At 35.2% G+C, this 17,797-nt stretch overlaps 1 protein-coding gene across 9 annotated transcripts in view; it reads right to left on the reverse strand.

Annotated features, from left to right (window-relative positions):
• Positions 1 to 17,797, reverse strand: part of POT1 (protection of telomeres 1) — a 118,287-nt gene that overhangs the window by 78,433 nt on the left and 22,057 nt on the right. For all 9 annotated transcript variants that reach the window (XR_010158982.1, XR_010158983.1, XR_010158984.1 and 6 more), the window contains 3 exons: positions 7,999 to 8,112; positions 6,914 to 6,961; positions 2,013 to 2,127 (listed from right to left, as the gene is read on the reverse strand). Coding sequence is in view for 3 of the 9 variants with exons in the window: in XM_009454138.5 (XP_009452413.1) it covers positions 2,013 to 2,127; positions 6,914 to 6,922 (124 nt within the window). In the remaining 6 variants the exon portion in view is untranslated. The remainder of the gene's footprint in view (positions 1 to 2,012; positions 2,128 to 6,913; positions 6,962 to 7,998; positions 8,113 to 17,797) is intronic.

Here is a 17,797-nt window from a genome sequence, read left to right on the forward strand (position 1 = left end):
CCTGAAGTTGTGACTGAATTGGTGCAATCTCATAATAAAACTTCAACAGATGAAGAGTTGCTTCTTATGGATGAGGAAAGATAGTTTCTTAAGAAGTAATCTACTCCTGGTAAAGGTGTTATGAATATTTTTGATATGACAACAAAAGACTTAGAATATTCCATAAACTTAGTTGATAATGCAGCAGCAGGGTTGACAAGGACTAAAATTTTGAAATAAGTTCTACTGTGAATAAAATACTATCAAACAGCATCTCATGTTACAAAGAAATCTTTTGTAAAAGGAAGAGTCAATTGATATGAGAAACTTCAGTATTGTCTTATTTTAATAAACTGTCACAGCCACACCAGTCTTCAGAAAACACCATCCTGACCAATCAACCTATCATCTCCACCAGCAAAACGATGATAACTCGCTGAAGGCTCAACTTATCCTTAGCATTTTTTAGCAATACTGTATTTATCATCAAGGTGCATACATTTTTTAATGTAAACTAGTACAACCACTATAAAAAACAGCATGGAGTTTCCTTAATTGTTCAAGAGTGTATTGTTTAATATCCACACATCTAAATTTTATAATTTTCCTCCTGCTATTGATTTCTAGTTGGATTTTATTGAAGTCAGAAAAGATCTTGCTATCTTAAATGTATTCACTTGGTTTGTGACCTAACGAGTTATGTATCCTGGAGAATGTTCCATGTGCACTTAAGAAAAGTGTATACTCTGCTCTAGCTGGGTAGAATATTCTGCATATGTCTGATATGTCTGTTAGGTCCATTTGGTCTACGGTGTTGTTCAAGTTTTCTGTTTCCTTATTGATCTCTGTCTGGATGGTCTCCCCCATTATTGGAAGTGGTGAAATGAAACCTCCTACTATAATTGTGTTGCTGTCTATTTCTCCCTTCACTTCTGAAATGTCTGCTTCATGGATTAAGCGCTCTGATGTTAGCAGCATACATAATTGTTATATTTTCTTGGTGAATTAACCCTTTTATCATTATGTGATATCCAAAAACTGCCTGTTGTGACAGTTTTTGACTTAAAGACTCTTTTGTCTGATGTAAGTATGGCCACTTCTCCTCTTTTGGTTACCATTTGCAAGAAGTATCTTTCTCCATTCCTTCACTTTCATTTAGCCTATGTGTGTCCTTAAATCTAAAGTGAGTTTTTGTAGACAGCATATAGTTGTATCTTGTTTTTTTTAATGCACTCAGCTACTCTATGATTTTTTATTAGGTAATTTAATTCATTTATAATAATAGTAGTTATTCATTAGGAAGGTCTTATGATTGCCATTTAATTCACTGTTTTCTATCTGTCTTGTGACACTCAATTCCCTATTTTCTTCTCTTGCTATCTTCCTTTGTGTTTCATTATTTTGTAATGACATGCTTTGATTCCCTTCTCATTTTCTTTTGTGTATCTTTTATAGGTATTTTCTTTGTGGTTACCATGGAGTTTACATAAAGTACCTTATATTTATAGCAATCTACTTTAACTTGACAATTTAACTTTAATTGCATACAAAAACTCTACACTTTTACTTCTACCCCCTACCACACTTCATGTTACTGAAGTCATAATTTGCATCTTTTTATACTATGTATCCATTAACATATTTCTATAGTTATAGCTTTTATATATTTGCCTTTCAACTTCTATAACAGAATTAAATGTGATTTATGCATCAATGTTACAGAATTGCAGTATTCTGCATTTGTTTATATATTTACCTTTTCCAGTGAATTTTATATTTTCATATGGTTTCACGTTGCTGTTTGGCATCCTTTGCTTCATTCTTTGTCCTTACTGTCTTTAACTAGACTCTAGAATCTAAAGATCACATTTATTTTACAAATTAAACTAGCCAAAGAATATGCATCAGTGTTGTTTGGCAATTATAGGTCAGAACTGAGCTTCTATTCTAGGACTTAGGGTACAGATGGAACCGTGTTCCTAAATCAATAATGCATTTCCACTCCAAAAAACTCCACCAGTTTTAATACCTACCAGTTCCTTTGCTTAGATATGGGGGCTTAAAGAACTTCACAACACCATAGACATTGACAATTGTACCACCCTTAAGTTGATTCAGGGGTGTATATATATAATTTGTTGCTGGAACCTAAAGAAAGAGAAGACAGTGAATACATTTATAGAAAGTATTTACATTGTAGAATCATGTTATAATCATATTAGCAGCAAATCCATGTAACTATTTTATCCTTTTAAGTGTCTAAAAGAAGTTATAACCTGAAATAAGGCAATGCACACAGCTTAGCTTATCCAACTAGTTTTCCTTAGAACTTTGTTTATAAATGGTACAATTTGCACACTAGCTCATAAAGGCATAACCTATAATCTAATTAAAACATTATACTTCTTCAATAAAAACATAGCAAACAGTATATACATATAGTCCCTGACTTATGATGGTTCAACTTACAATCTTCTGACTTTAGAATGGGTCTATTAGGCAATTTAATACATTTTGTATTAATGAAATTTTTGACTTATGATGGGTACACTGGATGTAACTTCATTGTAAATCAAGGAGCATCTGTAGTGAAAAACAGCAATACATGTCAAAACTGAAGCAATAACACAAAACAAGAAAATACTTTTTTAAAATATGTACATCTTCAATGTAAAAGGTCTAAGAAAAGAGAGTTTTATTAAAGGTAAATGACTAGGCATAAAGAGATATTTTTAGAAGCCCTGAAAATGCAACTAGAACACTAGTCTTAACAATACAAGTTACGTCTCTTGTAAGTTTAGAAAACTTTTTTTTTTTAAGGACACTCTCAAGGAATCTTTTAGTAATTAAATCATCCTAGCTATCTTTAAGTTAGTATATCCCTAGCTTATTTGGTCAAGAAACTGTAGCTGGGGGACAATAAATCAAACTGTTAACAGAGAACAAATTCTAAAAAATGCAATTTAAGAGATTTTGGTTCTATTTTTTAACTAATATCTCTTTGAAACTTGTGGTACAATTTCTCTCTTCCCCTTACCCCCATGCTATTATAGAGATTTTCCGCAGGCCTAAATTTTGACTCATAACTCAAGCCAGGTTTTGAGTCATAAATGGTATAAAAAGATTTAAAATGCTAATAATGAAACCCTACCCCAAAGAATTAAAACTAACAATGCCTAAATTCTTGGGCTTACAGTATAGTAGATAAGAAATGAAAACTTATTGAGAAGTTGAAATCAGCAACTAACAAAAATTCTTGAGCTTGCAGAATATCAGATAAGAAAAGAAACAACTTGCTGAGATACTACTGAAACTCCTACTGATTTTGAGAGCAGGAAAAAACTATCTGAAATCAGTTGAAACCAAGATGGCTGACTGGAATTTGAGAACGAGTTTGCTGATATCACAGTATGAATTTCCATCACATTCATCATACTAACTCCACCTGAATTTGCACATGCAACCCATGCATTAAATGTGAAGAAATAACTATGCATGCCCAAGGACTTTCCAAGCTTCCCCTTTCATCCAACTAATGACTTACTAATCCCAGTATCTACTCTCTAAAACTTTTCTAATAAAATTACTGCCTTAAAGACAGCACAGGGAGACATATTTGAGCTCAGCTCGTGTCTCCTTAGGTGTTGACTTTCAGCTTTTCTTTTCTCAAAAATTTGATTTCACAGTATTGGCTTATAACACATCAGGTAGCGAGCTCCTTTTGTTCTATAATAATAAGAGAACCAAAAGATTATTTTTTGAAATAACTGGGAATAAGTTGGGAAAGAAAAGGGAAAGTGGTTTACAAGGACATGTTTGCATATTAACAGTGATACTAAATAAAGCCTTAAAGGGCTTTATATAAGTGGCCCCAACATCAAATGGAAATAAGGATACCTATCACTTCTGAGAGTTAAAATTTTAAAATTCAAATTAAAAAATTAGTTTTTCCAAGGAGGCTTCTCAGTTTAAACAAAAGAGTAGAATTTGCTAATCTAATCAAACTTCAATATAAAGAAAGCTAGCTCATCAATGATTAAAAAAAGAATGATGGAATAATGGAAAGAGAAATAATGGAAGAGAAGCATACTGAACAGTAGGGAGAAAACATGTGCTTAGCTTACACTCAATATTCTATCTTAACATCTCATGGAGAGATGAATGGGAAAGGCCAGCAAAACTCAATGACACTAACCATTATAATCAACCAAGTAACCGCCATTTGTTAATTCATTACCAATAAACAACTTCTTGTTTGGCTTTCCATGCAAATCAGCAAGTATTTATGTGTACAACAGCTAAGATATAAACCTCATTATAAATTCATAAATTGATATTTTTTGCTTCTTAATCATTCTCTAATGAGTTGGGTTAATATTCTTACAAGTTTGGTTAATGTACCATTGAGTAAGCTCACACTTCAACAAGGTAATTAAATTTACATGATTCCCAATAAGCCCTATCTTAGTAGCCAATTTGCCTCCCTTGCTGACACAATAAAGTATTGTATTCCACAAAAAAGGACTGTAGAGGGACATCCAAATCAGTGTGAACAAATGTGTTAGCGGGAGAAATAGTGTAGTTAGTAGGAGAATGGTAAGCAAAGGCTTTCTGAAGGTGGCAACAAAATCTAAATTTTGAAGGACAAGTAACAAGGAGAAATGATAGCACATACTAGCATTATGTAATCAGGGATCTGAAAATAGTTTCACACTGCTGGTGCAAAAGGCACATGGCTAATATCTAAAGCAACAGGCATATAATATTTATGACATCCTAACAACTCCTAGGTTAATAAAACTAGCACTTACAAAAATACTTGTTGAGGATTTTTATTGCTCACTAAATAATCTAGAACAGTACTATCCAAGAGAATCTTCTATGATAATGAAAATATTCTATATCAATATTGTGGCTACTCAGGAATTTAAATATGACTAGTGCAAATCACGAACTGAATTTTTAATAGCCACACACAGCTAGTTGCTCATTATCGCACAGCACAGGCACATGTCCATGAGAAAACCATCGGCTCATGATATACTAAAGATAACTTGATAGCATTATCATTAAGTACATCACTTGATCCACATTTCACACAGACACGAACAATTTTTTTTTTTGACTGCTTAAGGGGCAGCCCATTATGGAATCAATCAGTCATGAAAATGTGAGCACTGGGTTAAATGAGATGCAATTTACAGCATATGCAGAAAGTTAACTAGCGGACAAAAATCAAGCACAGCAGACAATAAAAGCCTGAAGAGAGAAAGACACCTAGCAGCATAATTCGATTCATTCATTCCTTTATTTATTTCTGTCCTTCCTTCATTCATTCATTGATGGGCTATGTACTATACGGGGCACTAAAAATAAGTGTGAACAAAACACAAATAGACCCTGCACCAATGGAAGAACAAACCATAAAAGCGGAGAGATGTCTTAGAATTGTCTTAGAAGGTCTATTTGAAAAGATATTTAAAGAAAGAACTAATTAAATGAAGTACAGAAGTTGGGAATGAGATAAGCAACAGTGTTCCAAGCAGAGAAAACACATTCAGTATATTTGAAAATCCAGGAGGTTTGGATGGCTGGAGTGTACTGGTCAAAGGTAATGACAAGATTAGGTTGAATAAAAATATAGGGGATCGTTTATATTGGGCCTTCAGATCACATAAGTGGGCTAGTAAAGCTTTTAAATCCTGAAGACAATACAAGATCAAATGATTACCCTGAGTCACTTGAAAAGCAAACTTTCTACCACTGAAAAACAAATACTCTATTTTCTAAATTCTAAAAACACCCTGGTCCTCATAGACTACACTTTTAATACTATATTCTCGAAAAAATACACTTTTTCAGGAAAACAAGAAACTCAAAAACAGTAACTCCGTTTTCTTGATATCAACTGCAAGATCCATGCTCAGTTTAAAAATGTAGAAATGTAAAAACGAGCATCTTTTGATGAGTCAGGAAAATCAAGTCAAATAGATCTATGCCTGATTTAACTTACAATACCTAGGCTTTGTGAAAAAATATTTTTGCAAAGTTCAGTGGCTTTTTCATTTATTCCCGCCTTATTTACAGGTTCGCAGATATATCAAATATTTTAAATTAAACAATTTATAACAATTTTGGGAAATACTAATACCAGAGCTAACTCACACTTTTCAAAAAGTACATCAGTTCTTTTATTGGTAACAGTTCCCCCAAAAATATTAATTATACTAATACTCAGAATTTAGTAACTGTGTCCTACAGTCATTGTCAACTAGAAACAGTTCCTGAATTCTGTCCATTTGAAACTAAAGGTTCAAAAACATAAGTAGAACATAAACATCATATTAAACTATACCAATAAATTATTAACACCTTCTTTCCAGTTTCACTCGGCTACAAGTAGACTATCTGTAAAAATGGGAATGGGCATCTTCCTATTGCTATAAGGAAGCTATAGCTATATCTATGCTATAAAATAGTGGGAAAAAATGGTTAAAAAGAAATGTATCATAAGTATAAGAAAACTACTTAAAATTATATAATTTGTTCAATTATATAATTCAGCACATAATTGTCTGGTTAAATACAAGCTAATGTAAAAAGAAATGAATTTGCCTATGGTTTAAAACAAAAATTTAAGGATCTTCATACAGTAAAAACTTATTTTATTTTTCTTGTGTATGTATAGCTTACACAAAATATCAGCAGATATTCCAGACAACAGAATATTCAGATATTGATTACTAGGTAAAATATATAACTCTAATATAACATTATCAGCTATAAAAAAGTAAAGATTATGTTTTTCCAGTGTATTGATAATATAGCAATATCAGACTACAAAGTGGACTGAATATACATACACATGTATCTATGTGTGTGGCATATACAGGTATAGGTGTAATACTCTAAATTAAACTGAATATCATCTTACCAAAGACATTGATTCTGTAGAAAAATCTCTTAAAGATTTGACATAAACCTGAAGGAAAAAAAGAAAGAACTTATTTGTATACAGATAACCTCCAATGTGATTACATGCTTTTAGTTGTAGTAAAAGTACACACTTACTTGTAAAATATTCAAATTCACTAGGATGACATAAAGTTATGGCTTACAAATTAAAAGTGAAATGTGCAAAGTTGTCTAAGCTACAGAAACTTAAAAAAAAAAAGGCAAAGATATAAGGTCAAATGAAAATGTACTTTATTAAAATATTAGTGTTCTTACAGATTAAATCTGAAGCACAGCAATATTCAGTTCTCAGGATAGAATGTAAAAGAATGCAAACTCCTATCAGTCCAATAAAAGTGGAAAATCAGAGCTGATATTCAAAATTTTTCCTGCATAGAACCTTAGATGTTTTCAGAAAGAAAAAAATAAATAAGGAAGTGCTTCAGTGATCACTCTAACTGCAAATTTTACCCATCTCCAGCCTAATTCATTAATTTTAATATCAAGCAGAGCCACCACCAGTGCTTATAGTACCTTTGTGCATACTAGAAAAAAACAGGCAGATGTTGGCCTGCAGGCTTTTGGCTTAGCCCAATTCTACCTAATAGCCTTGACTAAAAAGGCAGTTTTCAAGTGTGTGTGTGGAAGGTAGGGTGTTAAAAGAGGAAAGGAGAGGAAGGCCATCTTCACAACCAATAAAGTAGGAGAAGGAAAAAATCAGTTTTACCTAAAGAGGGGTAGTTGATTAATTTAAAGTGAAATCACGTAGAACAAAGTGCCTGATGGTATAATCACAAAGAATATCCAGTCTAGAATGTCTGTGCGGTTTTGTAAGTTTCATTAATAAGTATTTATTAAATATAAAGGAATTCCCTTTTCTATCTTGTCATTCAAAAAATAAAACCAAGAAAAAAAAACTTCTATTTTTTAAACTTAAAATATTCAATTAAAATAATTTAGTCAGACCAAGTAGTTTATCTGCAGATTTACAGAAATACTTTCAATCCCATCACTTTAGCTCATTAAATCTGCAATATAATTAGAGAATAAAAGCTGCATACTTACATAAACAGTTGATTTGAGGTCTTCAAATGCTTTCAAAAATATGCAAGGTTTACCATCTCTGCTTGTAGATGAAGAAGCTAAAAAAACAATAAATCTAGCCACTGCAATGGTGTCCTACATAGAAAAAAAAAAGTTTTTGAATCAATCACCAAAATACGTATAATTTGGAATGTCATATAAATCCTTACTTATATTATGTTTAGAATAAAAATTACCTCTATAAAGTAGAAAACTGGTTAACCTAAACTTGTTTAACACTTGCCGAATACATTATTTAGACTACCACTTCCTCTAAAACATCTTCAACATCTACAGCTACAATATAGCCACAGATGACAATAACGTCCCACTTCATGGACCAGGAAAATGCTAAATCACTAAGAAAGTTTTATGTAGTGAAACTCAGATGTTCCAATAGTAATAAGGATGGAATTTAAATGAAACTAAATCTCAAAGTTGAGAAACTACATTGAGAAAGGCATGACAGTGCAAAAACTCCACATATTACGAAACTAATATATGTGCATACAAATACAGGGCATGGACATAATAAGAAATTTCCATTTATATACTAATAAGAACAAAGATATTTTCTTTCTACTTAGGTTTGTAACAGTAGTAAGAAGCCATTCTCCATTTATCCCTTCCTCTCTCATTCTTTAAATTTCCTTTTCTTATTTTCCAAATACTAAAACAGAAATACTAAAAGAGTTTTGCCTTGCTGCATATATATTTTTCATTGTCTTACTCCCTTAATTTTAACAACGAAACCTTAACATACACCAAAATGTCTGGGCTTTTGGTCATCTTCCTTCAATAATTTAAAACTCTATCAAGTGGAAGTCTTCTGCATTACCACAGTGTGCTCTGCACATACAAGGGCCTGGTGTCGATTCCCACAATCCTCTATTCAGATTTAACAATTGGACTGAGAGCATATTGAAGATAGTTGTCATTTCTAATTCTGCTCTGTATTTACAGGACTTGGCACAAAGCAGGCCCTCCCAAAACAAACTGTCTATGAATCAAACGAAAGACCTTATGTTGCCTTTTCTAAAAATCTCTTGCCCTAACCAGGTATTGTAGCTCTGCAATTCCTGCGTTTTTTCCTTCACATGAGATTGCAAACATAACTGAGTGTATGCTGATAATGCCAAATTATCACAACTCTTCATAGTTAAATGGGAGAAAATTTTTCTTCTTACTGAAGATTTTATATCTCTCTGAAACCTTTTATGCAGTTTAAAAAAATAAAATGAACATGTTTCTGGAATAAAAATAACAACTGAGTTACCTTTTTTCAGTTTTACAAACTGAAGTATACACTCTGTTTTCAAGTGACCTCAAACCAATACATTCTGATTAAATGAAAACTTGAGATTTTAGTCAAAGATTTAAAGTTGTTTATCAAACTAACACCGGAAGATAAACAGAAGTAGGGAAGCCAACAGTTTATCAGTTCTAAATTATCCAAGTAGAAAAAAAACCTACCTCTTGTTATCCTCTGTTCCACTTAAAAATGTTTTCAAAAGTAAATATTATACACCAAATGCAAATGTTGGAGTACAGATGACCATTTTTTTTCTATTTTCCTGTAGATTCTAAACTTTTTAAAAAGACTATGTATGTATTTCTTTTATCATGAAGAAAAATTTTGAAAAGAATAAATGACTAAAAGCTGGACATCAGCATTCATAAGAAAAATTTTTCTGAATTTAACAGTAGCTACACACAATTCAGTAAAAAGTTACAACCCTTCCTCTGGCATATATTCAACAGCATGGAAATAACAATCACAGTCTTTTTTAATTAAAATGCATTTACTATATTCATAAACATGGATTTATATTTGAATATACATATAAAAACTGCATTGAAGGCCCTTCAGTGATCTCATCCCAAGCAACTCTGCCTGTTTTATTTCCACATACTTCCCATTTCAATATTAGACAAATTGGATCCTCTTATAAGTATAGTGTTTTTCCACATATATTCTTTATTTATTTTGAGCCACTGCTACAAATAAATGACATGTTTCCCATCTGTACATATCTGACCTAATCTATATTTCAAAGTCTAGCCTTCTTCTTCCTGGTAGAATCTATCACAGATTCTCTCTCAGAAACAAGTAATTCTACCTTCCTCTAAACTCTCCTATAGAGCGTTTTAGCATTTTTCACTTTGTATGTTATTTACAAACTTTTCTTAATGCCTTTAAAGCCCTTAAAGTCCTGTAAGTTCCTTGGACTGAAAGTAATGGAGATCATTCCAAGATGGCCGAATAGGAACAGCTCCACTCTACAGCTCCCAGTGTGAGCCACGCAGAAGACAGGTGATTTCTATATTTCCAACTGAGGTACTGGGGTCATCTCATTAGGACTTGTTGGACAGTGGGTGCAGCCCACGGAGTGTGAGCTGAAGCAGGGCAGGGCATCGCCTCACTGGGGAAGCGCAAGGGGTCGGGGAATTCCCTTTCCTAGCCAAGGGAAGCCATGACGGTCGGTACCAGGAATATCGGGACACTCCTGCCATAATACTGTGCTTTTCCAATGGTCTTAGCAAACTGCACACCAGGAGATTATATCCCATGCCTGGCTCATCAGGTCCCATGCCCACAGAGTTTTGCTCATTGCTGGCACGGCAGTCTGAGATTGAACTGTGAGGCTGCAGCGAGGCTGGGGGAGGGGCTTCTGCCATTGCTGAGGCTTGACTAGGTAAACAAAGCGGCTGGGAAGCTTGAACTGGGTGGAGCCCACTGCAGCTCAAGGATGCCTGCCTGCCTCTGTAGATTCCACCTCTGGGGGCAGGGCATAGCTGAACAAAAGGCAGCAGAAACTTCTGCAGACTTAAACGTCCCCATCTGACAGCTTTGAAGAGAGCAGTGGTTCCCCCAGCATGGAGTTTGAGATCTGAGAATGGACAGATTGCCTCCTCAAGTGGGTCCCTGACCCCTGAGTAGACTAACTGGGAGACACCTTCCAGTAGGGGCCAACTGACACCTCACACAGCTGGGTGCCCCTCTGAGACGAAGCTTCCAGAGGAAGGATCAGGCAGCAACATTTGCTGTTCTGCAATATTTGCTGTTCTGCAGCCTCTGCTGGTGATACCCAGGCAAACAGGGTCTGGAGTTGACCTGCAGCAAACTCCAACAGACCTGCAGCTGAGGGTCCTGACTGTAAGAAGGAAAACAAACAAACAGAAAGGAATAGCATCAACATCAACAAAAAGGACATCCACACCAAAAACCCATCTGTAGGTCACCATCATCAAAGACCAAAGGTAGATAAAACCACAAAGGTCAGGAGAAACCAGAGCAGAAAAGCTGAAAATTCTAAAAATCAGAGCACCTCTTCTCCTCCAAAGGATCACAGCTCCTCGCCAGCAATGGAACAAAGCTGGACAGAGAATAACTTTGATGAGTTGGCAGAAGTAGGCTTCAGAAGATCAGTAATAATAAACTTCTCCAAGTTAAAGGAGGATGTTTGAACCCATCGCACATAAGCCAAAAACCTTGAAAACAGATTAGATGAATGGCTAACTAGAATAAATAGAGAAGACCTTAAATGACCTGATGAAGTGGAAAACCATGGCACAAGAATTACATGATGCATGCACAAGCTTCAGTAGTTGATTGGATCAAGTGGAAGAAAGGGTATCAGTGACTGAAGATCAAATGAATGAAATGAACTGAGAAGAGAAGTTTACAGAAAAAAGAGTAAAAAGAAATGAACAAAGCCTCCAAGAAATATGGGACTATGAGAAAAGACCAAATCTACATTTGATTGGTGTACCTAAAAGTGATGGGGAGAATAGATCCAAATTGGAAAACACTCTCCAGGATATTATCCAGGAGAACTTCTCCAATCTAGCAAGGCAGGCCAACATTGAAATTCAGGAAATACAGAGAACGCCACAAAGATGCTCCTCAAGAAGAGCAACCTAAAGACACATAATTGTCAGATTCACCAAGGCTGAAATGAAGGAAAAAATGTTAAAGGCAGCCAGAGAAAAAGGTCAGGTTACCCACAAAGGGAAGCCCATCAGACTAATAGTGGATCTCTCAGGAGAAACTCTACAAGCCAGAAGAGAGTTGGGGCCAATATTCAACATTCTTAAAAAAAGAATTTTCAACCCAGAATTTCATATCCAGCAAAACTAAGCTTCATAAGTGAAGGAGAAATAAAATCCTTTACAGACAAGCAAATGCTGAAAGATTTTGTCACCACCAGACCTGCCTTACAAGAGCTCCCGAAGGAAGCACTAAACATGGAAAGGAACAATTGGTACCAGCCAATGCAAAAACATGCCAAATTGTAAAGACCATTGAGGCTAGGAAGAAACTGCATCAACTAATGAGCAAAATAACCAGCTAACATCATAATGGCAGGATCAAATTCACATATAACAATATTAACTTTAAATGTAAATGGGCTAAATGCTCCAATTAAAAGACACAGACTGGCAAATTGGATAAATTGTCAAGACCCCTCAGTGTGTTGTGTTCAGGAGACCCATCTCACATGCAGAGACACACATAGGCTCAAATTAAAGGGATGGAGGAAGATCTACCAAACAAATGGAAACAAAAAAAAGCAGGAGTTGCAATCCTAGTCTCTGATAAAACAGACTTTAAACCAACAAAGATCAGAAGAGACACAGAAGGCCATTAAGTAATGGTAAAGGGATCAATTCCACAAGAAGAGCTAACTATCCTAAATATATATGCACCCAATACAGGAATGCCGAGATTCATAAAGCAAGTCCTTAGAGACCTACAAAGAGACTTAGACTCCCACACAATAATAATGGGAGACTTTAACACCCCACTGTCAACATTAGACAGATCAAAGAGATAGAAAGTTAACAAGGATATCCAGGACTTGAACTCAGCTCTGCACCAAGCGGACCTAATAGACATCTACAGAACTCTCCACTCCAAATCAACAGAATATACATTCTTCTCAGCACCACATCGCACTTATTCCAAAATTGACCATAGTTGGAAGTAAAGCACTCCTCAGCAAATATAAAAGAACAGAAATTATAACAAACTGTCTTTCAGACCACAGTGTAATCAAATTAGAACTCAGGATTAAGAAACTTGCTCAAAACTGCACAACTACATGGAAACTGAACAACCTGCTCCTGAATGGACTACTGGGTACATAACAAAATGAAGGCAGAAATAAAGATGTTCTTTGAAACCAATGAGAACAAACACACAACATACCAGAATCTCTGGGACACATTTAAAGCAGTGTGTAGAGGGAAATTTATAGCACTAAATACCCACAAGAGAAAGCAAGAAAGATCTAAAATGGACACCCTAACATCACAATTAAAAGAACTGGAGAAGCAAGAGCAAACAAATTCAAAAGCTAGCAGAAGGCAAGAAAAAACTAAGATCAGAGCAGAACTGAAGGAGATAGAGACACAAAAAACCCTTCAAAAAATCAATGAATCCAGGAGCTAGTTTTTTGAAAAGATCAACAAAATTGATAGACTGCTAGCAAGACTAATAAAGAAGAAAAGAATCAAACAAATGCAATAAAAAATGATAAAGGGGATATCACCACTGATTCCACAGAAATACAAACTGCCATCAGAGAATACCATGAACACTTCTACGCAAATAAACTAGAAACTGTAGAAGAAATGGATAAATTACTAGACACACACCCTCCCAAGACTAAACCAGGAAGAAGTTGAATCCCTGAATAGACCAATAACAGGTACTGAAATTAAGGCAATAATTAATAGCCTAACAACCAAAAAAAGTCCAGGACCAGACGGATCCACAGCCGAATTCTACCAGAGGTACAAAGAGGAGCTGGTACCATTCCTTCTGAAACTATTCCAATCAACAGAAAAAGAGGGAATCCTCCCTAACTTATTTTATGAGGTCAGCATTATCCTTGTAACAAAGCCTGGCAGAGACACAACAAAAAAAGAGAATTTTAGACCAATATCCCTGATGAACATCAGTGCGAAAATCCTCAATAAAATACTGGCAAACCAAATCCAGCAGCAGAATCAAGTTGGCTTCATCCCTGGGATCCAAGGCTGGTTCAACATACACAAATCAATAAACGTAATCCATCATATAAACAGAAACAAAGACAAAAACCACATGATTATCTCAACAGATGCAGAAAAGGCCTTCAACAAAATTCGACAGCCCTTCATGCTAAAAACTCTCAATAAACTAGGTATTGATGGGATGTATCTCAAAATAATAAGAGCTATTTATGACAAACCCACAGCCAATATCATACTGAATGGGCAAAAACTGGAAGCATTCTCTTTGAAAACTGGCATAAGACAGGGATGCCCTCTCTCACCACTCCCAGTCAACATAGTGTTGGAAGTTCTGGCCAGGGCAATCAGGCAGGAGAAAGAAATAAAGGGTATTCAAGTAGAAAAACAGGAAGTCAAATTGTCCCTGTTTGCAGATGACATGATTGTATGTTTAGAAAACCCCATCGTCTAAGCTCAAAATCTCCTTAAGCTAATAAGCAACTTCAGCAAAGTCTCCGGATACAAAATCAATGTGCAAAAATCACAAGCATTCCTATATACCAATAACAGACAAACAGCCAAATCATGAGTGAACTCCCATTCACAATTGCTTCAAAGAGAATAAAATACGTAGGAATCCAACTTACAAGGGATGTGAAGGACCTCTTCAAGGAGAACTACAAACCACTGCTCGATAAAATAAAAGAGGACACAAACAAATGGAAGAACATTCCACGCTCATGGATAGAAAGAATCAGTATCATGAAAATGGCCATACTGCCCAAGGTAATTTATAGATTCAATGCCATCCCTATCAAGCTACCAATGACTTTCTTCACAGAATTGGAAGTTCATATGGAACCAAAAAAGAGCCCTCATTGCCAAGACAATCCTAAGCAAAAAGAACAAAGCTGGACGCATCACACTACCTGACTCCAAACTATACTACAAGGCTACAGTAACCAAAACAGCATGGTACTGGTACCAAAACAGAGATATAGACCAATGGAACAGAACAGAGCCCTCAGAAATAATACCACACATCTACAACCATCTGATCTTTGACAAACCTGACAATAACAAGAAATGGAGAAAGGATTCCCTATTCAATAAATGGTGCTGGGAAAACTGGCTAGCCATGTGTAGAAAGCAGAAACTGGATCCCTTCCTTACACCTTATAAAAAATTAATTCAAGATGGATTAAAGACTTAAACGTTAGACCTAAAACCATAAAAAAAAAACCCTAGAAGAAAACCTAGGCAATATGATTCAGGACACAGGCATGGGCAAGAACTTCATGACTAAAACACCAAAAGCAATGGCAACAAAAGCCAAAATTGACAAATGGGATCTAATTAAACTAAAGAGCTTCTGCACAGCAAAAGAAACTACCATCAGAGTCAATAGGCAACCTACAGAATGGGAGAATATTTTTGCAATCTACTCATCTGACAAAGGGCTAATATCCAGAATCTACATGGAACTTAAACAAATTTACAAGAAAAAAATCAAACAACCCCATCAAAAAGTGGGTGAAGGATATGAACTGACATTTGTCAAAAGAAGACATTTATGCAGCCAACAGACACATGAAGAAATGCTCATTATCACTGGCCATCAGAGAAATGCAAATAAAAACCACAATGAGATACCATCTCACACCAGTTAGAATGGCAATCATTAAAAAGCCAGGAAACAACAGGTGCTGGAGAGGATGTGGAGAAATAGGAACACTTTTACACTGTTGGTGGGACTGTAAACTAGTTCAACCATTGTGGAAGACACTGTCGTGATTCCTCAAAGATCTAGAACTAGAAAACACCATTTGACCCAGCCATCCCATTACTGGGTATATAGCCAAAGGATTATAAATCATGCTACTATAAAGACACAGGCACACATATGTTTAGTGCGCCACTATTCACCATAGCAAAGACTTGGAAGCAACCCAAATGTCCAACAATGATAGACTGGATTAAGAAAATGTGGCACATATACACCATGGAATACTATGCAACCATAAAAAATGATAAGTTCATGTCCTTTCTAAGGACATGGATGAAGCTGGAAACCATCATTCTGAGGAAACTATTGCAAGGACAGAAAACCAATCACCACATGTTCTCACCCATAGGTGGGAACTGAACAATGAGAACACTTGGACACAGGGTGGGGAACATCACACACCGGGGCCTGTCGTAGGGTGGGGGGAGGGGGGAGGGATAGCATTAGGAGAAATACCTAATGTAAATGACAAGTTAATGGGTGCAGCACACCAACGTGGCACATGTATACATATGTAACAAAACTGCACGGTGTGCACATGTACCCTAGAACTTAAAAGTATAATAAAAAATAAAAAATAAAATAAAATAATGTCTTATTCATGTGTATATTTCATATAAATGGCTGCCAGAGGCTTCTGTTCATAGTGTTCAACAAATATCTGGTGAATTAATGAATTAACACTGGCAAAAACTGAAGTACAGAACTAAACAAAGAGGGAAAAAATAAATGGCTCTTAGGATCCAGTTTCCATGAACTTATGAATCATAATGGCTTTTAAAACATTCAAGTACACAGAGGATAAGAAAAATATATAACAGGTAATAGTAGTTTGTATAAACACTCATTAGATCGAATTGAAAATGAGATTTTATATGGGGTGTTCTAAGCTTCTGAGAAGAGCATACTGAAGCCATTCAAACAAGAATTGGAATTACCTAGATCTGTGCCAAGAGTATATTCTGACATACCGCAGATGTTTAACTCAATTGGGTGAAAAAAGTTAGGAGACCAGCCTGGAGAAAAAATACTATGCTACAAAAAGTGAGAAGGCTTTATCAATGCATATACGAGTTATAAAACTAAAAACACATTTGGAATCACTGAAATCTTTAAACTAATTTAAGATACTTCAGTATTAGCAAATGGGTCATTTCCCTTTTGTGTCTGTACTACCTGTCATCCCTGTCACATTGCCTTACAAAGAGTGAGCTCCCTTGTCATTAAACAATTCCCTGTTTAGTATAGCCAAATAGAATATTTACTGCAAACCAGTCTCAGAGAAGAAAAATGAAGTCAGTAAAGGTCTTCTTAACAACAAGAAGTGTTCTTCAAAAAATCAACAATTAACTTAACTGCTTCACCCCCCACAAAATTAAGGCCACATACTGTATGATTCTACCTAAAAGACTGGAGGTTGCCAGAAGTTAGGGAAAGGGAAGGATGAATAGGCAGAGCACAGAGGATTTTTAGGGCAGTGGAAAATACTCTATAAGGTACTATAATGATAGATATATGTCAAAATACATTTTTCAAAACTCATAGAATGTACAACACCAAGAGTAAACCCTAATGTAAACCATGGACTCTGAGTGATAATGATGTCATTGCAGGTTCACCAACTGTAATACCACTTTGGTGAGGGAACACTGATAGCAGAAGAGGCTATGCATAACTGCAGGTAGAGACTGTGAGGGAAATCTCTCTAACTTTCTCTCAATTTTGCTGTGAACCTAAAACTTCTTTTAAAAAGTATTTTTTAAAAAACCAAAGCTTTAAACATGTATTTTAAAAAGTATATCAGATTATTTATTTGCATATTAACAAATATGGTTTTTATATGTTAGTACCTCCTAATAAAGGAAACAGTCAGTGGTGAAATAAGCAAATCAACAGGCAAATAATAGCATAAACTACAAGACTTGTGTATTAGTTTGCTAATTTTTAACAAATAATACCTCAGAAATTCTCAAGTCATTACACTTAGTGGGCAAG

This window comes from Pan troglodytes, chromosome 6, assembly GCF_028858775.2.
Source record: "Pan troglodytes isolate AG18354 chromosome 6, NHGRI_mPanTro3-v2.0_pri, whole genome shotgun sequence".
Lineage (NCBI taxonomy): Eukaryota > Metazoa > Chordata > Mammalia > Primates > Hominidae > Pan > Pan troglodytes.